Genomic DNA, 22,704 nt, shown 5'->3' with positions numbered 1-22,704 from the left:
GGTTTAATGATATGAAATAACCTACTAGTAGGAGAAGAAAATGTAAAATAGAGAGCATGAGTTCAAAGTAAACAGACAGGAAGAGAAAGAGAATTTCTTCCTTAAATCCTCATAACTCCTTAAAAATCCAAACATCTTTCTCTGACCACCAAGTCTGTAAAAGTCACACTTGCAGTTATAACAAATTTCAATTCTTCAAAGTTGGTTTATATTTGAGGAACTAAATGTTGCTTCTAGAAAACCCCCTTGAGACCCACAATTTTACTGCAGGAAAGAGCGGATCTTGACAGGCCTGGAAGCACGGCCGAAGCCACCCTGTCAGCCTCTGACTCAGGTAGTCCGATTTCCACCATAGCTGGTGGGTGCCGGTAAGGATAAGAACGCCCTGAGCCACAGAATGAACTAGAAGTATGTGTTTCATTCGCTTGTGTGCATGGAGAGAGGCTGTGCCAGGTCCTAAAGCGAGTCTCATGGCGAATACATGGTACGAAGCCTGCTGTGGTGAAGTAGACAAATTCACAAATTGGCCACAGAAAAATAGGATTCCACCAAGAAGCTGGAAGAAGTAAATGGATGCAGGGAGGTGGCACAAATGGTCCAGTTCAGACTGGGACACCCAGGAAGGTTTTTGGAGGCGGTGATGTTTGCACTGGGCAATGAGGGTGAGGAGGGCATTCTGGTTGGAGGAAGAGCAGGTGCAGAGTCCTGCAGGTGGCAAAGGGCTTGTCATGTTCAAGGCCAGTGTGGCTGGGGTCAATGCATGAAGGGGCTGGTGCCACAGATGGACAAGGAAACAGAGGTCAGGACCAAGAGTTTTTGATTTTGTCCCCAACTTGTTCTGAATTCATGGAAGAGTTTCAAGCCGGGAGGCCCTCTATCTGATCATGCTGCATCTTCAAAGACTGCTCCATGGCTATGGAGTGGATCAACACAGGCAGACGACAGAGAAGCAGGTGGGCTGGGTCCAGGGAGGGGACGTGATCCTGAGTGCGAAGGTGATGGTTACGGCGAAAATGAGACCCAGGGAAGGGTTTCCTGCAGAACCCACAGGATCTGCTGAGCACTCATCAGGCAAGTGTCAATGGCGAGGTCTGGCATGAGAAACTGGGTGCTCGGAGTTACCATTTGCAAAGACGAGGTGACAGGAAGAGGAGTCCATCTGAAGGGAAAACCAAGAGCTCAGTGTGGGGCGTCCTCTGTTCGAGATCATGCAAGCCATCCCGAATATCAGTTCCAGGACTCAGGGCTGCCTGGATGAGGGATGCACACGGGAGAGCTGGGGCGTCCCTGCGGGGCTTGACGCCAGAAGACCCAGGGCACGACCACGAATCTCTGCTTTCCGCAGATGCCGAAGCGGCCTGCGGAGGATGCCAGCCATTCCAGATAAGTGAGGACCAGGTGAACCTGAGTTAAACGACAGGGAATCTGTCAACGACCGTATGAAACTCTGATCATTAAAAATTTTGTCTTCGTGTGCCAAATCCATCATCCATCCACCTCTCAAAAATAGCTTTGACCTCAACTACAGATAATGCCTAAGAATCATTTGACCCCTGGGCTTTGTTAGCTGCATTCAGACACTCAAGTCTGGGACTGTCAAACTGAGCGGTTCAACACGAAGGAAATGTTAGGGAGAACCGCAGACAGGCAGATGAAGCCGGAGATCTGTTCTTGCACATCTGAGTGTCGAACAAGCCGAGAACCAGGACAATGGCAGCTCCATCTGATGTGGATTCTACGTACAGGCTGAACCTAACGCTATTAAATGTTGAATTCGATGACGGACTGAAAGGAAATCCAACACAAACACCAGCCCTCTTCCGACTCTGGAGCCGAGAGCTGCCCGTCACGGCCCCAACCGCTCGCCCCGTCAGCAGATTCAGAGATACCAAGTTCCTGAACAAACAGCTCCGTTAGGTTGAAAAACAACTCGGATTTCTTTAAGCAAAACCCAAAATGACCCAATCAAAAGAAATGTTATCTTATCTTGATGAGTAAAATATCAAAAAACCCACAGAACCTTCCAACTTTGGAATTTGAAGCTTCAGCGGGACTCTGACATGGACGGGAGAGGACAGACACGGGGTGAAGGTGGTGACAAAGACCTTCAGTAACACGAAGCAGGTGCCTCTGCAGGTCCACAGCCCGGGGGCCCGGGGGTCAGGATGCACGTTCCCACTCCAAACCCGAGGGTGACCAGCGCACCCACAGACTGCACCGAGTGTAGAAGGGCCTGCGCTTAGCCACGAACACTCAGTGTCTTCTCCTACAAGAGGACATTAACAGGATGATCATGACGGCACCTTTTAACTCAAATTCCTAATAATGCGAATTTAATTTGTCTCCTGGTGTCTAAGGCAACATACAATGCATCAAATGATAGGCAAAAGCATCCCTAAAAACAAGGACTGGGACTGTCGGAAGGTGTATTAATACAGCACTAACAGTTTTCTGGGCTTTTTGGGAAAAAAAAGAATAAAGCTGAAGAGTCTGAAGAGTCGTTGCAAGTTAGGACATGTGACCCTCTGCCGGAGGGCCTCCAATGGGTGAACTTGTGGCAGAGGGGCCGGGGCCAAGCGACCAGCCACACGCGGCTGCCCCCGGCCCCACGGTCCAGAGGGCTGTCATTATAGCTGCGGGCTCCCGTTCCCTGTGCTTCCTTTTTTTTTTTTTTTAATTTTTTTTTTTCCCTGTGTTTCCTAAACTCATGCTGTGATGCTCATAACGTGCTGTGCTGAAGGACAAGCCTAACATATTTTTAACTTTTATTTATGGAGACTCTCAAACATGCACAGAACTAGAGGAAACAGGACAGTGAGCCCCCACCCGCCCACCCAGCCTTGCTGACATTTGGTCCATCGTACTCTATACAGATGCTCAACCCACCTCCCATTTCTCTGGTGTATTTTAATTAAATATCAGACAACATATCATTTGATTTAACTGATAAGGAATCTTTTTTTTTTTTAGCATACCCACCATGATGTTATTCATCTCACTTTATAAAGTTAATTTGACCCCGTACATACCCCAATTTCTCTGGCTGTCCCCAAAATGTGTGGCTGACAGCTTGCTCAGGTGCGGTGGCAGTGAGCTTGCAGCATCTCTCGTTTTGTGTCCTGTCTTCCTTCTTAGTGTAACTGACTGCTCAGAGAAATCAGGTCACTTGTCTGGCTGGGCTGATTGTTCCCTCTCGCTCAGAATGCCAGACTCAGAGATTCCGTGAGATGCAGATTCAGTTTCTCCATCGTGGGGCTGGGGAGCACCTCCACACCCCATCACCACTTCCTAATGACTGAGCATCTTGCTTTCAGGGAAACTATGAGTGCTCTGGGTTCCCAGGGATTCCAGGACCTTCCGTGGTAAAGATCCCGTGGACCTCTAACAGTCTGGCACCCACTGAAGGACGTCACCCAGAGCCATTAGGGCTTTTAAGTGGTGACTCCTAGTTTTATCACTTATTCTGAATTTGTCAGCTAGAATCTTCTACAAAGATAAACTTTCCCTCGTCAATGATTCCTTTACACTGAATGCATTTCATACAGGAAAGGCGTCGTACGTGTTTACCCCTCTGTAACTCTGATGTTCTAGCACCCTGCAGAGGTCATTGTGAGATTTTAAGGGCATAGTACTTATGAACTGAAGGGTTTTTTTATAAAAAGATTTTTATTTATCCATTTGAGAGAGAGAGAGAGAGAGAGAGAGCACAAGCAGGGCGAGAGGCAGAGGGAGAAGCAGCTTCCCCGCTGAGCAGGGAGCCCGAATCAGGATTTGATCCCAGGACCCTGAGCTGAAGGCAGATGCCTAACTGATGGAGCCACTCAGGCGTCCTGAAACTTTTTATGTAATTACATATTTCATCCTGGCTCTAGTCATGCCTCAAGGTCCATTATTTTACCTTGTGTCAGTGGGCACCCCTTTATGTGGGTTTTGGGTTTGTGGACACAACCACATCACCTTTGTCACTTGCCTCACTGCCCGGTGCAGCCCCTGCCCAGGTGCGCCCTGCACTCCTAAGCCCACCATCCTCAAGGAGCCCCACTTGCCAGCAGGTGGAAGCCACAGCCTGGGAGTTGGGCTCCCAGTGCTACTGCCAGGCCTTCTGGGCAGATAAAGCTAGGAAACGCGGTCGTAAGGAGACCACAAAACCGTGACCTGGGAGTAAACCTGTCCATTCCATAAATTTAAAACTACACGGTTCATGCTCAGCTTCGCCGGCTCTATGCTTGTGCTTCTGTCCTTAGGCTTTAAACTTCAAGTCCCGTGCATGTGTGCACATTGATCGGGGAGACAGAAAACCAGCCGAGGTGGAGTGACTCTCCTCACTCACACCCTCAGTCAGGAGCCTTGTGGTTTCACAGGAGGGAAGTGCACCCAGAGCCTCATTAATTCCTCGCTCCAGCGGGAATCAAGAAACCACCCATCTCCATTATCCAGGAGGCATGGGGTGAGGGAGAGGATGATGGTGCGTTCACCCATCTCTGGATGACTCTGGGGACTGTGGGAAGCACCGAACAGAAGGCTTCTCCAAAGACAGCGTGTTGGGAACGTCACTCACATCATCGATGGCGTGGACCACTCCTGCTGGCACCGAGCTGGGGGGAGGACGACAATGACCATACACATCACTGTGCAGTTTCTGTCTGTGTCCCCAGGACCCAAACCCTTCGATGCTCTTTCTTTCTTCCTTTCGTTCTTTTTAGGTAGAGAGTGAGAGAGAGAGAGAGAGAGAGAGAGAGAAGGGGCAGAGGGAGAGCATCTCAAGTAGGCTGCACATTCCGTGCAGAGCCCAACGCGGTGCTTGATTTCACGACCCAGAGATCATGACCTGAGCCAAAATCAGGAGTCAGATGCTTAACTGACTGTGCCACCCAGGCCTCCAACTCTTTGACACTCTTCATGCTGCTGAGCCATCCTTCTGTTTTCACTTTCCGGTCCTCCCCACTGGTCCCATCCTTAACTCTGGGCCTATCTCTCTGCCCCTCTCTCCTGCTCTTCACACCTCCCTCCTATATCAACATCTCTCATTTTCTCCCCATTCCTCATTTTCCTCTCTCCTCCTTCCTTTTCATGTTCTCTGGAAATGTTTTCTATGACACTCTGCTCTTGGTTCCAGATCCCCTGTGTGTTGTGAGTGATATGCACAGCTCTACCCCGGTGCCACCTACACATCCAGCCTTGGCTCAGAACCTCAGGGGTGACTGATGTACAAGAAGCCTTGCAGCGCAGTCTCTGTCCTCAGGAACTCAGGTGTTTGAAGGCAATCGTGAATCTGGGAAAATGCAACAGGCTTCAGAACAAACCCTGAATGAACATAATGATGTAGGAGCACAAACGAGACTTCATGAAGCCTCTGGTGAAGTTTTGAGAAGCTGAATAGCCAGGAGCAACACTGTTCCTCTGACGATGGAAACAGCCCAACATCAGCAATTGAAATGTCACTAAGGTAATGGGAAACCACGCGTTTGTGGAGACACCACGCTGCAGGACCACCGTACTACGCCGTGGTACCTGACACGGCTTGCTCAGGCCCTCTGGCCAATGGCTAATGGCCAACACGGCACAACAAGTATTACACTAGCAAAACAACAGAGTCGAAGAAAAAAATATTCAGTTAATGTCAAAAAGGTACAAAGTGTGTTTTGTACTGTAGGGCTGACCAAGAGCTTTCTGAAGACCTTCCAAAGTCACCTGCTAGACTGTACGACGTAAACATCAGTGAGACCCCAGAGAGGCCCTTACAGAGGAGCAAAATGTGGGCAGACAAGGGGAGGACCCCGACAGGTGAGTGCCTGTGGCCGCAAGCCCACCGAGGAGACCCAGGAGGTGGAAGCGGGGGCGGGGTGGGCCACCGCGGGAGGCCGCAGCACCTGGAACCTGGAATCCATTCAGCAGGCAGCAGGGAGGACCTTTCCATGTGGATTTGTTTCATCAGGGGAAGAAGGGAAAGTCCTATTGAGTGTGGTTTTCAAGTAAACAGCCAACTAAAGGAATTTCAGAGAATTCTGTGTTATTCATTAACACCATCAAAATCCTAAGTCACAGACACCAGCTGTGTCAATACTAATGACCTCGTCACATCCCTGAGGGGTCTCCTGAGTAAGTAAAGAAGGATGCCGGGCAGCCCGGGTGGCTCAGCAGTTTAGCGCTGCCTTTGGCCCAGGGCGTGATCCTGGAGACCCGGGACTGTCCCACGTTAGGCTCCCTGCGTGGAGCCTGCTTCTCCCTCTGCCTCTCTCTCTCTCTCTCTCTCTCTCTCTCTCTCTTTCTTTGTGTGTGTGTGTGTGTGTGTGTCTCTTATGAATAAATAAAATCTTAAAAGAAAAAAAAAGGATGCCGCCTCCCCTCTGATGTACCCACACACAGAGAAAGGACCAGCCAGACCCCATTGGGCAGCAGAACCCCTCTGACACGTACGGAGCTTGCTCAGAAACTCTGGACACACTCCAGCCGCATGCCAGCGGCCTGCTAACTGTTCAGCTCCTTCCAGAAAAGAACCTTCACCCAGAGCATGAGAAAACCTGAACTGGGACCAGGGGCAGGAGAATGGGATACGTGGGAAATTGCTGCACTTTCTATCTTCTTCCTTAAAATAGCCACACACACACACACACACACACACACATGCCAAAACAAATTACCTGTCCTGTGAAGTTGGATCACCAAATTCTTTATCAAAAGGCAGCAGAGGCCGGATCCGACAGTGAACCCTGATATTCCCTTTCAGCTCCTACAACAACAGAATTAGTACCTGTGAGCTGAGCAGCGAGGCTGAGCTGACCTACGGATTTCCTCAAGGAACTCATCCGGAGTACCGCGTCCCCAGGATGTGAGTGTTGGATTTCCCACCCACTCCCTGGCTTCTGAACAAGTCCCCAGGGACTAGGACTGAGCCGTCGGTGTTCTTTTCAGCTTTTTAAAAATCCACACTGAAATTTGTTCACTTGTCAAGTGGTCATTACAGGGACATATCAAGACAACACCTCTCAACTGCCACCTGCATCCACTTTGTGAGACATTTTAGGAGAAGTTTCTGAAATCTGGTACTTCTGTGACTTTTACGGCCCCTGCAAAGTGTTCATCCAAACCGTGACAGGATGTGATATTGTAGAGACAAAGGCAAAGAGTGAGAACTGACTAAACTATGTCGCTCCTGTGCGGAGGAAGGGGAGCTACCATCTGGGACGTTCGCTGATTTATGGAAGCTGGTCAACATGTGCTAGCGATGATGGATCTGACTCCTCCTGGGTGACCCCGGCTCCACGCAGCACCACTCTCTCTGTCACCATGCTGGTGTCTTTTACCCACTGGTCCTTTTATAAGGTTGGGAACACAAACTCTGCCCTGCGTCCTCTAGAAACCGTCCGTCTCCACTCACTCCCACCAGCGCCCTGGCTTGCGGTTGCGTTGGGCATTCCCCAAATGGCTAGAGGCGGTCTGTTCTTATCCCTCCTGAAGTTCCGCATCCAGAATGAGAAGTACATCTCTAGGTCACGTCTCTGACGTTCTGATGTTCTTCCATCAGTGCAGCCGAGCAACCACCAGCTTACGTGTCAGCCCCTGACACACATGACCCATTCTGTGCTCAGGATTATCACCTAAAGCCAAGAATTCTGCACCCATCCCAAGGGAGCCAGCAGCTCCTCCCCAGCCCCTCAGAGGATAGACACACCCATGGGAAAGGTGGGAATTGTCAGCATGGACACGGCTCCGCCAGGAGGCCAACAATACTCCCAGCCAGAATCCAGCATTCTGTGGGAGAAGGCATGGCCCAGAACCAAGACCACACTGTCACAAGACAGTGACTTGAAGGAAGGAAGGATGGGGAGGGCCAGGCAGGAGCAACCTGGAGAGGCAGGTGAAGGGTGGTGTCAGGTGACCTAAGAGGTGGCTGCATCCATGTAGTGAAGAGATGTCACCCACAGAGAGGGACGGCCACCTGCACTTCACGTACACCCGAGCATCATGGGCACAGCCCAATGTGGTCTGTGGGGACCAGGACGCCAGGCTGAGCCTGCGGTCCGAGCTCCTGTGGCAGGGCGGTGAGAGGGACTCCTGTTAACAACCACAAGGATGATGGTGATGATGGGAGTGTCAACATGTTCTTCTGTTTAAAAACTGATTCTTAGTTCACAGGGTGATGCTGTTGCTGGCAGTCACCTCTCTCGGGCACGTTTCCCACACACCTGCTGTTGTCCCACTTCAACTGCCTGCACCTGTGTACTTGGCATTTCATAGCCTGTTTGCTCAGGTTAAGCCTAGTACTCTAGCCTGTGGAAATATTTTAGGACACTCCCATTCAATATGCTTGCTATCAATCTCTTTCACATTTCTATTGTCAAATATAGTAGCTTGCTTTGCTGTCTCCATCAAGTCAATAAGAATTAGGACCTAAGAGTTTGGACAGAGCCCAGAGGCTGTCCCTAGACAGCTCCTTCTGGCTGTCAGCTGGGCCGGGATCCCTGGCTGGGCAGGCCTGCCCCTCCCTCAGTGTGTGGCCTCCAGAGGCCAAAACCCAACAGGCACCTGGCCTGTGAGGGACGGCTTGCAGCTCTTCTGTCGATGTTCTGTTCATAAATATTTCATGTCACACTTTTGCAAATGCTTGGCTGCTGACCAGATACTCTACATCTCTCCTATTTTCTTGATGTAATACCTGGAAAGGACGTGAGAACATTGGCATGCTCATAAACTGCTGGTTCCAGTGAACAACACTTTTTCCTTCCAAGTGTTCAGAAACCATTCTTTGGTGATCCATTCTGAATCTTACCCCGGACTTGCTGCCAGTTTATTTAACTAGTTGTAAAGCACAGCTCCTTTTACTTTTTGAACACTGAATAAGTGATACACATCGATTGGTTTATGGGCTGTAGGTCCTCCAGGACGCCGAGACCTGCAGTTCCATGGGTTGTCTTCCAGGGCATGGAAGGCAGCTGGAGAGCCAGGCCTCATCCCACCCTGGCCCTGGTTCCCGTAGGGACCCCATGGGAGAGCGGCGGCACCACAGCTCCCTGCTCATCTCTCCCTTGGTCTTTGCAGCAGGGCAATGCTGCTGTTAAGACCAGGTAAGAAAATGCACCAAAGCGCTCAGAGTGGCTGGTGGGCAGGAAGCCTGCAGTGGACACGCTCTAGGGTCATGGTCTAGAGCCTGGGAGACACTGGGAGACAGCCAAGCCCATAGTGAGAGCCACTCTCAAGTGAGTCTAACCGCTGGGGGGCCCAGGGCCCAGGGCTCCCAGGAACACAGGCTCTGCGGCTGCAGGTCAGCAGGACCAAGAGGAGGCCGGGGCTCCAGCACACTCCCCAATCTCATGGAAGCAAAGTTCATCCAACAAACCACCAGCTCCAGCCTCACTGTGTGCAGAAATGGAAATCTGTCTTCACACCTCCGGGGCCTCAGACCTCACACTGCTTAAGAGAGGAAGGGCGAGTTGGCCTCTGCATCCTGCTGCCTTTGAGGAAAGCTGGGGGCAGTGCAGGCCAGGAAGGCAGAGCTCGACGGACCCCGGCTCATGCGCTTTGTGGGCACCCTCTGCAGACCCCTGCACACGCGCGCTCAGCCTGGTGTCTGACCACCCACCACCCACTGCCCACCAACCACCCCCGGGGCTGGTCCCATTCACCCTACCCCGAGGCTGCTCAGCCCCGTCCATCCTGCATGTGGGCCCCCGCCTCCCCCTGAGCACGCCTCCTCTGACCACGCCTCCCCATGGGCCACACCCCTGCTAGCCACGCCCCCACTGGCCACGCCCCCATGGTTCACGCCTCCCACTGGCCAGACCTCCCCTGGCCACGCCTCCCTGGCCACACCTCCGTTAGCCACGCCTCCCACTGGCCACGCCCCCACGGACCACGCCTCCCACTGGCCAGACCTTCCCCTGGCCACACCTCCCTGTTAGCCACGCCCCCCACTGGCCACGCCCCCCGCAGGCCACGCCTCCCACTGGCCAGACCTCCCTGGTCTGGGGCCGCATCTCCCCCACTGGCCACGCTTTCCAGCTGACCATGACTTCTCGTGTGACACATCCCTTGCTGGCCATGCCTCCACCGGCCACACCTCCCCCTCAGGCAGCACCTCCTTGCTGTCCCATCCCTCTCCCCTCCCCCGCCCCCCCTTCCCGCCACCCCACCCCCCCTACCTTCCTGAGGAGCCTCCTGGAGGTCACGTCTCCCACCCTTCCTGGAGCCCTGAGGTGCTCACCACCAAGCGATTGTGCAGCACCCTCCTCTTCTGCTTCTCCAGCTGGTACCGCGCATCTGCTTCCTGCAGCGACCGCTCCAGCTGACCCACCTTGGACTGCCAAGCTGCGGTGGCAATATCATCCGAAGTTCCGGTGAGGTTTGCAGGGGAGGACCTTCACGCCACTAGCCGTGACCTGCTCTGCCTGCAGGAGGCTCACGTCCTTGGGGACAGCCACGGCTCCTCTCCCTTCCAGTTTTCTGTAAGGCCCCTCACTTTTCAGAGCGGGGATATACTACTTCCCACTGGATGACCGTCCCGTCCCCCTTCCTGGAGCCTGAGACTTGGGAGGACCTCAGGTGTACACGCACATGCCAGGAAGGTATCTGGCTGGTACTGGGGGCCAAAGCCCCTTCCTCCCTGGGTCCTTGGACAGAGTATCCCCATCTTGACCCAGTCATGACCAAGCTGCGTGGGGCTCTCAAAAATGAAGAAAGAGTGAACAGATGGACCAGATGTCCCACTGCGCCCCAGGAACATCTGAGTCAGGAGGCTCAGTGGGGACACGGCCCCGGTGCAGGGAGCGCATGAGGGTCAGGAGACCCTCCAGAGGACCCGGGAACCCCATAGGGGCGCCTGACCCAGACCTGGGCCCCACACTGGCCAGCCAGCGCCTCAGGCGGGGTGCTCTCCCCTGTGTGCCCAGGCGGCTGCACAAAGGAAGGCACATGGAAACCTGAATCCCTGACAGCTGTCTGTGTCTGCGAAATGGCCGAGTCACCGTCGGGTTAGGGCCATGCTTACCCAGCAGAGCCTGGTGGCACAGCTGTGCTCCCTGGACAGCCGCCTCCACTGCAGAGAGACCGTCCTGCAGGTGTTCCCAGCAAGCTCTGAAAGCTGCCAGAGACGAGGCTCGCAGCGCCTTTATGTCTTGCTTCAGTTTCTGTGACACAAGAGCACACACGATGAAGATGGTTAACGTTACTGATCACAGAGCACCATGGTTAGCAGTTACGTACGTGTCTGTAAGATGAGAACCAGCCACCCCCTGGGAGCCGCGTGGTCCTGAGCACACGCTGGAGCCATGGTGGCCCCTCAGCGCCTCTGACACACGGCCAAGTGCACATGCAGGAGCGTTTAGTGGACTCTGGGGACAATGGGACCGATAAGCAGCATCCCCCACGTCAGGGGCTCTTCCTTCTGAGGCGCTGGGGAGGCAGACTGGCGCCAGGGCCAGAGGCCCAGAGAAGGAAGGAGCCCATGTCCTGCCACTTAACATCTCCTAGATGTCCTTGTTTCTGGTCTTTTCTTTTCCATAGAATGGAGACCGTTCCATGTTTGGGTTGCATTCTGATGAAATGCCAATACCTTACCGAATTACAGTATGTTTATGACATGGAATGCAGATAAAGTTAGCCACTGCGGTCAAAGATGGATCCCTGCCACTGAGTGTCAGAAGACAAAGGATTCATTCTGCGTCAACCTATTCTGCATGCACTCCGGCAAACCTCTCAGGGCCGACTAATCAGGTTTACAGATGGCATTTTTGTTGTTGTGATAATGGTCTTTTTTTTTTTCCCTTCTAATTTCTACCCCGGTCACATTGTTTGTAACGAAAGGTGAACAATGCTCCTAATCAAACGATGGTATAAAAATACCCCAGCGCGGTTTCGCCCTGGAGAACTGCCAGGCGGGCTGCAGCCACGGCCACGTTTCTGACTTTTCTTTCCAGACGCCCCCGCGGTACAGCAGGAGCTGCTTCCGTGTGACCAGTGGCACGTGCCCTGGCTAACCTGACGTGAATAGTGCCGTCTTCCACCATTGACCTCAGCGTGGAGGAGAGGCCCCCGGCTCCCAGTGGAGCAGGACCAGGGCTGCTCCCCACCGCCCGTCCCGGGGCCTTCCTTCCTTCCTGTGTGCGGGCAGGACCGCAGCCCGCGGGCCCGGGAGTTGGACCTGCGTTGGGCAAGTCCTAGCGGAGAAGGCCGAGCTCCCGGAGCAAGCGCCACCACAATGGGTCCCGGGCGTAGGGATGCTTCTACGGCCTAGGAGAGGAGGCCCGGCCCCCCTGGAAGCTGCGGGGACATCCACCCCGGGAGCTCTGCTTCCTTCAATCAAGGCCACTTTGAATCCCGAAGAGTAGATGTAGTCTGACGAGCAGAACAGCACAGGTTCACCAGAAAACAAGCACCGTGAGTCACGGACGTGACATACAGACCTCCACTTTCGGGGCATTGCGCCTACCTGAACTCCTACCTGAACTCCGCGGTGGAGCTGGGGTGCAGCCGGGGGCGTGCTTCTCCGCGGTGGGTCCTGCTCCAGGCACCGGGGGCACAGCCCTGCGGCCGCGCTGCCGGCCTCTCCCGTCATTCCTCGGCACTGTTGAGCCAAAAAGAATGAGAAGGTTTGAAGTCTCAATGCCTTGGAGCAGGTGCACGTTCTCTGAGGGGAGAACATTCACAGGGTGTCCGCTGAGCCCCACCTGCATGCAAGCAGCTGCTGCCCGGCCTTGTAACCACTCACGCTGCACAGGGCCCGCACGGGTGGGGTGGCACAGGGACGGGGCACAGGTGGAGCTCATTGGACAGCACTGGGACGGGGTGGGGGACGCGGGGGGACGGCACAGGGATAGAAGTGGGGGGTGCAGGTGGGCGGCACAGGGACGAGAGTGCAAGGACAGGGGTCACAGGGCAGTGGAGCCTGAAGGCATCCGTGTGCAGCATGTGTGCAAGGCTGGGGCAGTCTGGCTGATGAAACGATGGACACAATAGTGAGGGGGACAGGGGTGAGGGGGAGGCCGCAGGTGACCAGGGTCACTTCCTGGGTGTTTTTTTCAGGGCAGTGCCAAGCCAGCAGAGATTCTCACAACAGGCACTTGTTCAGAAGGATGGTTCTGGGAGCGAGGTGGAGAAGGACAGAGTGAAGGGGGCTGTACCCGGGGACAGAGTAGGTGAGTCAGGATAATACTGGCATGTCTGGGAGATGACACAGTGGGACAGGACAGGAGCCCCGCAGCTCCCGAGTCCCCGGCCTGCATGCCGGCTGGCACGGGGCCATAACTCAGGTCCTGAGGGACAGGAGATGGGTCTGGGTTTTTGCTTTGTTTTCCAGTCTGTGTCTGAGTGGTGATGCTTTCAGGCTGAGTCCTTGGACTGTCAGCCCCACTGCCCACCTTCCAGGAGGTGAAACATACTGCCGAAAACCACGGTGCCCTCCTGACTTCATCACCCACGCAGTGAGATAGATTCCTGTGTATTCAGACATGAAGGTCACAGCTCAGAAGCTGGAGGTCATAGCCGATACTTGCTCACTGCAGCTGCAGGATCGGCTTCTTCTCTTAGGGCAGAGGCAGAGGAGGGTGGGTCAGTGTGGGCCATGCCAGGCACCCACCCAGGCCCCTGCACAGAGAGGAGACCCGGCGGGGCCCTGGACACGGATGCGCCTGGAGCGTTGGCACCTGACTGGGGACACTGGGAGAGTGTGGGACGTCTGTGCTGGGACAGGCCAGGGTGTGCGGTGATGCACCCTGAGGACCCGTGTGGCCTGTTCCAGGAGTGGGGGCCTGGCTGCTGAGCACTGGGGCCCGGGGGCCACCCTGGTCATGGAGGGTGCAGCCCGGGCAGGTGCCCTAGGGGCAGGAGTGCCTCAGAAACTGCCTTGTCCAAGGAGCAGGAGGCAGGCTCATCTGCCAGAGCTTGGGAGATCAGAGATCCTCCTCTGCCTCAGGGGCAGAGACCTGCGGAGATCCTGTCAGGGTGGGTGAAGGGCCGCTGCCTGTGGGGTGGGGTTGTGGGTGGTGCAGAGACCCCAGCAGAGACTAGCATGGGAGCCTCGGTGGTAACCACGTTGCTATCTGGGGGGCAGCCTCGGGCAGTGTGGGGGCCACTGGGGAAGGCCGTGGGATGCATGGAGCGTGGTGCTGGGGGTGGCAGAAGGACAGGCCCGGGGCGGAGAGTCCTGCGCAGATTTGAGGTTGGTTTGTCAGCTTGGACTTTTTCTAAGATCTTTCTCTGTTGCCAAATGTGGTTTCACGGGCGTTTGCTCCTCACTACCGTTCACTGTACCGCAGGTAGACAGCGGGGCAGAGGCTGGCGCCGTCCACGCCCCGCGGGAAGCCGGCCCTGCGGCTCTGAACGCTGCAGCCCATCCGACCCCGCCTCCGCCCCGGCCACTGCGGGACAGTCCTTATGTCACGGAGATGAGCTCGGGAGGAACGTGATGACCCGGGCTAACGGTCTCGCAGGCCTGGGCCGCTCCTCCGGTGACAGGAAATAACATCAACCAGATAGCAATTTCATTTAATTTAGCTCATTTGCTCGGTGCTGCATCAGGGAGCTTTGGGCCGATTTCTGCTCATAACTTAGAAGGAGGAAGGCAGCATGATGTTAAATAAATGAATTCTGTCAAGAATATCCAGGGAGGCACCGGAGGGGACAGAGTGCTGCTAACTTCGAATGGAGTTCCGTTCCCTTCTTTTGTTGATTCTGCCGAACGGGAGAAGTCAGTTAAGCTCCAGAGGTGACGGGTGTCCTCGCCCTTGGGATGGACCTCTCCGAATGGCCAGAGCCCGTGCCCGCGGCCTCCCCACCCTGCACACTGAGGCTTCGTGCCAGCTCACGTGGTGGTTGAAACCAAAGTCTTGGGCAGCCCAGGTGGTTCAGTGGTTTAGGGCGGCCTTCGGCACAGGGCCTGATCCTGGAGACCTGGGATCAAGTCCCACGTGGGGCTCCCTGCATGGAGCCTGCTTCTCCCTCTGCCTGTGTCTCTGCCTCTCTCCCTCTCTCTGCCTCTCATGAATAAATAAATAAAATCTTTAAAAAAAAAAAAAAAAAAAGAAACCAAAGTCTTCCTTGACTCCCAACTGTTGGGATGGGTGTTTTCTTTTAATCAAAGCTGTGATGCTGAGGACACCACATCAAGCAAATCCTTCCCCTGCACCAGGAGCAGGGTGAACGCCCAAGCAGCGTGTGACAGTGAAGGGGACATGGAGCTGGCAGCTGGCAAGGGCCGCGGACTAGGCTGGAGAGTCGATTACTTCTTGATGTGTGAGACCTTCACACGGAGAGTCGACAGGACAGGGAAGCTGAGGAGAACCCACCTGTCAGTGGGATCATAAAGACTACAGAGCATCTCCACAGGGCGCCGGCCTTCAGTGCAGCAGGTGCCACGGGCACGGGCACAGGTCTGCAGACACCTCAGAGACTGGGGACGCCACGCGGTGGGCTGCTCCTGCTCCTTGTGTCACTAAAGACAAGACTGAAGCAAAATGCAGGCCCTAAATTCAGAAGACTCAGATTCTCTCTGGGAAAAAAAATCATGGACATATAAACATGAAGACCTACACCCCAAGTCTCTGGTACCGGCTGTGAACCCAACAGGCATTCAGAAGAAAATGAAGTAGAGAAACCGAGTCCTGCACACTGGACGTCAGGTCGCCTGGCTTCCGGGGCTGGTTTGCTTTGGGAGAAACAGGCAGGAAGCCATGAGCCTCTGGGGACAGCACACGGGCTCCCGAAAAGAGGGCCGGACTCATCCTGGGAGAGACATGAAGCAGGAAGAGTGTCCAGGGCAGGAGCAACCAGGCTCCTCCTGCACAGAGAGAGGCTCCCCGACAGTCCTGTGCGCACCGACCGTCTCCATCCCAGGCCCGGAGCCGAGCGGAGCATGTGCCACACAGATGACCATGTTCTGTTTTATAATCATCAAAAATGATTAGGAGGGACTTAGCACACAAACAACAAAAATGTTACAGGCTTTATCTTACTGACATGTTACGTCTAACAATTCCCAATGTGAAAAAAGAAGTTTTTAATTTCATCTCGGTGATGTCTGGAAACACCGGTGGTGCTTGGCGGCAGCCCTGGCCAACAGAAGGTCGTGACCTCAGCGATCCCACCTGCTGTGCACCACTAACCCTGCAGCGGGGGTAAGGACCCCAGCGGGGCTGGAAGTCTGCTCTGACATCCGTCCATCCGGCAGCTGCCGTAGGAGCCATTCCTGCAGCGGAGCAGGTGAGCAGCGCGGCACCCAGGCACTGCCTCACGCCGCCCGCCGGCCGCTCCTTCTACCGGCCGGTGCTCCTCGGAAGCTCCGTGGGAAGGTTCTGGCTGCCCAGGAAGGCTGTGGTGCGCGGCTGGGGAGATGTGGCTCTCCAGGGCCCCGGCTCACAGGCCGCCCGCTTGCTGTTGGTGACAGTCCACGTGCGTAGCTGTGGCCAGAAGCGCCAGCAATGTCCACAAACACGTTAATACTTGATTTAGGAAACAGTGCAAATAGCCCTACGTTCGTCTACAATTGAATGCAACTAACTTGGGTGCGGTGAACCTTGGGAGGGTTATTCAAGGAGCGTCGGGAGTTGGAAGGCTCGGTCCTGCCGTGAGGCCCTAAGGAGAAGTCTGAACAGGTGGTAATTTAAGGATAGGGAACTCACAAGTGCACCAGGTTTCCAGACTTGCCTCTGTAACAAATGACCACCCCCCGAGGAACTTAGGACAATAGAGGTGCGTCCGCTCATGGTCCCGGAGGCCAGCGTCCGGGATGCAGGTGTGGGCAGTGGCACCAGGGCACAGGCTCCCGGGCAGAGCCTGCCCGCCTCTCCTGCTCCCGTGGCCGCCGCGGCGCCCCCACCGTGGCTACGGCTGTGCGTCTGCAGACGGCCCCTGCTGTCTCCACGAGGCCTTCTTCTCCTGCCAGGACTGCCGTGGCAATGTGGGGCCCACCCGGGGCCCCTGGGGCTGCTGTTCAGCCCGAGGGCAGCAGGGGCCGGCGGGTGGGAGTGGAACACACGATGCTCCCTCCCCTTCCAGTGTGACAACACATCTGCAGGCAGTTGCCTCGGATGCACAAACGTCTGTGCCAGGTTTGCCAGAATTGATCTGGAAGTGGCGGGGGGCATGAGGGTCTTTGGGGTGTGGGTGAAGGGGGTGTCACGACGGCGGGGCAACCACGGGCGGACTGAATACTCGCTGGCACACGTCAGCTGGGGGAAGGCATGGCCAGTAAGGTAGACCTCGATACAGCTGTTTTGAAAAGTGCAGGAACCTCATGAATTTATTACTCATTAGTAACAAATTAATATTCAGTGACATTAGTATTTATTATGACTAAACGCTCGTGGGCGCAGGGACTGAACCTTGTGCGGGATAGGAGGACGGGTCCCTGCCACATCACTGGATGGGCAAAGAGAGAGGCCCGGGACGGCCCAAGGACCAGCACGGCCGCAGCCCCGAGTGGCTGCGGCTCCACCTGCCCGACGCGCGGGAGCGCTACCTGTGCCAGTCTCAGGTGAAGGACAGCATTCTCCATCTCCAGTTCAACTATCCGCTCTTCTTTGGCCTACAACCAAAGACCCAAAATGGGAAATTATCAATGTAATTGATATTCATCAGTAAGCATTCCACCCTCAGAAGGAAGCGAGCACCCACATCAGCAAAGATCTGCGGGGTGGGGGGGGTGGTCGGCTGGCGTCGGGGCCACTTGCCACGTGGAGAGGCGCCCTCTGCCCCGAGGCTATGACCCGTGCTCCAAGTGTGGTCACAGAATCCCTCACTATGGGACATAAACTATACCCCAATCCAGTTGCCCGAAAAGGCCCCACCCCAAATCTACCGGAGTCTGCATGTAAGCTAGTGCCGGGTGACCCCCGTGCAAGTGAAGGCCTGGAACACACTCCCTTAAGGACTCTGCTCATCAAAACCAGCATTTCTTTCCTTGCATTAACTCATATTCAAAAGCTGTGTGTCAGCAATCTGTCACGTGCCAGGCACTTGTCTGGGTGCTGTGGACACCGCTGCGAACCCATGAGGTGTGGGGTTCCCATCATCGTAAGTGAGCCGGGGGAGCGACACCACGGCTAAAACAGTGATGTGGGTTCAGAGACAGAGCGGCCACCCGAGGGGGAGGAGGGCTGGAAGGGCCAGCGAGGAAACCCAGAGCAAAGGATAAAGCTCGTGCAAGGGCCCTGAGGCAGGAAGGAGTTTGGTGAGTTCAGGGGCAGAGAGAAGGTGAGACTTGGGAGGATGGGGTTCTAGGAGGAGGGACAACAAGGAAGAAGGGAGTTTTGTCTGCAGCAGAGGAGTTTAAATATGAGCTATTTACAGTAAACGCTGAGAGCCAGCAGCTGGAAGCCTCGGTGGACAGGAAAGCATGGGGCTGCAGGACGGCGGCTCAGGGGCCATCCTGTCTGTGCAGAGTCCCTCCCCAAGCCTGCTGCCTCTTAGAAAACTATGATCACTTTAAGGGCAATCTCTTTGGTTATAAAATCAGAAATCTGGGTATCTAGGCTTTCTGCTACCATGTTCAGACAATTTTACCTCTTTTTTTTTTTTTTTAAAGAAACACCGAATATTTCCACAAAAGTCCACTTTGGCATCCACTAAGATGTGACCCCTTTGTACCCAGGCAGCTGCAGGAGCTGATGCCGCCCCTGCCTGCGGCTTTCTGGGGCTGTGGTTCACAGAGGTGCAACTCGCCCGCCCACACTGCACAGGCCAGAGGCTTGAGGACACTCACAGTTGTTCCAGCATCACCGAAATTCGTCTACTATTCCATCACCCTGAAAGGACACCCACCCCGTGGCCGGCACCCCTGACTACCCCCAACCCAGCTCTAGGAAAGCATTAACCTCCTGACTCTATGCACATAGGATACGGAATCCCCTTTGAGCAGCTTCCTTCCCAGGGCACCCGGTTCCCACGGCTGAAGCGTGTGGCAGCGCCTGCCAGCACTTCATTTATCTCCCGGGACTATTTGATTGTAACAGCTGTGCCCCGTGTAATTCTCCACTCATCAGGTGGAAGACGTTCGGGCCATTTCCAGGTTTCGGTCATTGTGAGGAGGGCGGCTGTGACGTTCCTGAACGAGTCTTGGTGGGACACACTTCCCTCTGCCCGGGTGTGAATCTAGGAGGAAGTGCGTGCGGCACCTCTGGTTAGCACCGGAGGACCTGCCAGCCCGTCCCACCTGCAGTGCCTGGTGATTCCACGCTGGCCGCACGCTTGCCAATACCCAGTGGCTACCTCTCTGGTGGCAGCCATCCGAGTGGGTGGGAAGTGGCGTGTCCTTGCGATTTGATCTGCATGGCCCTGAGGGCGACTGCTGACCGTCATTTTCAATGTGCAAGTCATGCACTCCTTGGTTAAACTCCCTCCAAAGCGTTTTATTATCTTTGACGATATTGTAAATGGAATTATTTCTTAATTTCATTTTTGTTTCTTTTTCACTGCTATGATGTAGAAATACAATAGATTTTTGCACCTGGATCTTGCATCCTTCAACCTTGCTGAAATCACTTACTAGGGCTAATAGTGTTTTTTGGTGGATTCCTTGGGATTTCCTATATATGAAATCATGTCATCTGCAAATGGATATTGTCTTCCTCCTTTGTGATATAAATACCTTTACTTCCGTGGTCTCGCCTAACCACGCTGACGACCACGTCCAGGAAGAGGGTGAATGGAAGTGGTGAGAGCAGATCTGTTCATCTTCCTCCTTCCACCTTAAATGTGTCAGCTGGGGGGTTTCATGAACGTCCTGATAAAGTCAGGTCGAGAAGTTGCCGTTTGTTCCTAGGTAGCTGAGTGTTTTTATCATGAGAGGGAGCTAAATTTTGTCAAAAGCATTTTCTAGATCTATTGAAACGATCATGGGCTTGTCCTTTCTTCTGACTTTGGAATGCTAGACCATTTGGGGATGACTCCCACTTGATCATGGTTATAATCCTTTTTATATCCTGTTGGAGTCAGTTTGCCTTGTATTTTTTTTTTTTTTTTTAAGATTCTTACATTTATATTCAAAGCAAGACTGCTTGAGTTTTTTTGTGAGGTTTTCATGTGGTTTTGGGATCAGGGCCATACTGGCCTCATGGAATGGGAAGAGTTTCATCCTTTCTATTTTTCCAAATAGTTTGTGAAGGATGGGTATTAATTCCTCTCTAACTATTTGGTACAACTCCCCAGCGAAGCCATCTGGGCTTGGGCTTTTCTCTGTGAGATCTCTGATTCCTCAGGTAGCCCCAGCGCACTGCAGCTGTGTTCATGTCTCCCACTTCTTCTTGAGTCGGTTCTGGTGATCTGTGTTTGCAGGAGTCAGAGCATCTCGTCTAGGTTAAGTTGTCAGCATTGTTCACTTCATTTCTGCAAGTGGGTACTAATGCCATCCCTTCTATTCTTGATCCTATTAATTTTATTAGTCAAACCAAGGGTCATCAGCGTTGTTCATCTTTGCACAGGGCCCACTTCTGGTCCTGTAGGTTTTCTGTATAGTTTTTCAGGCTCTGGTGCTCTTATTTCTGCTCTCGTCTCTGTTGCACCTTCCTTCTGCTGCCTTTACCGTCTCGCTTCCGTGCTTCAGCCAGTGTCTTGAAGCGGAATTTGAGGTCGTTGGTCTGAGAGCTATCTTCTTGTTTACATAGGAATCTATGGCTACGAATGCTCTCAGGTGCGGCTTTAGCTGCATCCTGTAAACTTGGCTATGTGGCATCTTCATTTTCATTCCTCTCAAAATATTCCCTGACCACCTTTGTGATTTCTCCTTTCACTCACTGGTTATTTAGGACTGTCTTGTTTAATTTTCACCTATTTGTGAATTTCCCAAAATTATTTTTATTATTAACTTCTAGCATCCCTCTATGGTTACCAGAGAACATACTTTATATGCTCTTTACCTTTTAATGTGTTCAGGCTTCCTCTGCAGCCAGTACATTGTCCAACTGGGAGGGTGCACAACGCATACATGAGAAGAGTATGTCCTCCTGCTGCATGGACTGGGATTTTGTGCACATCTGCCTGTCAGGTTGGGTCAGTACTGTCATTCAAGTTGTCCATCTCCCTGCTGGTCCTCTGTCCAGACTGTCGGTCCATTACTGAGAGGGGAGGGTGCACATCTGCCACTATCATCTTTGAATTGCCTTTTTTTTCTCTTCAATTCTACCAATTTGGGGGCCATGTTCTTAGCTGCACATAGAATTGTCCCATCTTCTTCTTTTTTTTTTTTTTTAGGATTTTTTTATTTATTCATGAGAGACACAGACAGAGGGAGAAGCAGACTCCATGCAAGGAGCTCCATGCAGGTCTCAATCCTGGGACTCCTCCAGGATCATACCCCAGGAAGACAGGCACTAAACCGCTGAGCCACCCAGGCATCCCAGAACTGTCCCATCTTTTGATGGATTGACATTTATGTCATGATCAAATGTCCCTCTTTATCTGCAGTAACATTGTTTTCATCCCAAAGTCGATTTTGTCTCGTGTTAGCACAATCGCTCAGCTTGTGTGTCGCTGACAGTAGCATGATGTGTCTTCCTCCACCCTTCTGCTTACAACCTGTCCATATCTCTGAATCTAAAGCAGGTCCCCTGTCAGCAGACAGCATGCAGGTAGGTGTTGCTTCTTACCCAGTGTGACAGTAGCTACCTTTGGAGTGATGGTGTGTCCATTCATAATGAATGTCACTGATGTGGGTTTATGCCCGACATTTCATTTTGTTTTCTATGTGCCTCGCATCCCATTGGTTCCTCATTTCCTGCCTTCTTTTGCAATAGGTGGATATTTTCTGGTGTGAAATCTTAATTTCTTTGATGACATTTTCTACTAGTTTTTGAATAATTTTCTTAGTGGTTGCTCAAGGGCTCATCTGTACCTTGAACCTGAACAGTCTACTTCACATTTACAGTCAGGTTCTAGTGAGATCCAGAAATGCTCCTGTTGTAACTACAATCTATTGCTCTATCTGTTGTGTTAGTACCCATCACATCCATGTATATTACAGATGCAACAGTGCACCGTGATCATTGCTACTTTACCTCATTGCATGTTCGTTAAAGAAGCTGAGGGGAGAAGGGACAGCAAGTATATATTTGTAGGGTTTGCTTTGCTGGCCTCCTTCACCATTTTGACTTCTCTTCACTTGGTCCTGTGCATTCAAGCTACCATCTGGTGTCATTGCCTTACTCCAACAAAACTTTGCCCCTATCCATGTCCTTTGTGTTACTTTTGTGAAATATATTCCTGTTATAGTTCCAACAACACAGTTATACGTTATTGTTTAACACAGTTGCCTTTTAAATCAGTGAAGGAAAAAAAGAAGAAAAATACACTTTTACTTTTTCCTGTATAATTACATGACTGTCTTTATTGGAGTTCTTTGTGGATTTGTGTTTCTGTGGGGGGGCACTTGCTTTCAGCCTGAGGGACTTCCTTTAGCATTTCTTACAAGATAGGCCTGCTAGCAACACATTTTCTCCGATTTTGTTTATTTGGAGTCTTTTTTTTCTTTTTTTAAGATTGTATTTATTTATTCATGAGAGACACAGAGAGAGAGGCAGAGACAGAAGCAGAGGGAGAAGCAGGCTCCCTGCAGGGAGCCCGATGTGGGACTTGATCCCAGGACTCTGGGATCACGACCTGAGCCAAAGGAAGACGCTCAACAACAGAGCCACCCAGGTGCCCAGAAATGCTTCTCTTTTGCCTTTGTTTCTATAAGATAGTTTGGCTTGATGTAAGATTTGTGGTTGGCAGGATTTTCCT

General features: G+C 53.0%; 1 protein-coding gene across 3 annotated transcripts in view; it reads right to left on the bottom strand.

Moving 5' to 3' along the window:
- Positions 1–22,704, bottom strand: part of KIF25 (kinesin family member 25) — a 50,786-nt gene that overhangs the window by 24,699 nt on the left and 3,383 nt on the right. The window contains exons 2-7 of one of the 3 annotated variants that reach the window (XM_025422774.3): positions 17,450–17,515; positions 12,425–12,559; positions 10,985–11,123; positions 10,202–10,305; positions 6,642–6,730; positions 4,559–4,595 (exon numbers count right to left, since the gene is read on the bottom strand). In XM_025422774.3, the coding sequence (XP_025278559.3) occupies positions 4,559–4,595; positions 6,642–6,730; positions 10,202–10,305; positions 10,985–11,123; positions 12,425–12,559; positions 17,450–17,515 (570 nt within the window). The remainder of the gene's footprint in view (positions 1–4,558; positions 4,596–6,641; positions 6,731–10,201; positions 10,306–10,984; positions 11,124–12,424; positions 12,560–17,449; positions 17,516–22,704) is intronic. The other 2 variants (XM_025422775.3, XM_025422776.3) reach the window with 2 other exon arrangements.

The sequence above is a fragment of the Canis lupus genome, chromosome 1 (assembly GCF_003254725.2).
Source record: "Canis lupus dingo isolate Sandy chromosome 1, ASM325472v2, whole genome shotgun sequence".
Classification (NCBI taxonomy): Eukaryota; Metazoa; Chordata; class Mammalia; order Carnivora; family Canidae; genus Canis; species Canis lupus.
The sequence above is the reverse complement of the archived record's forward strand: the minus strand, read 5'-3'. Positions and strand labels throughout refer to the sequence as shown.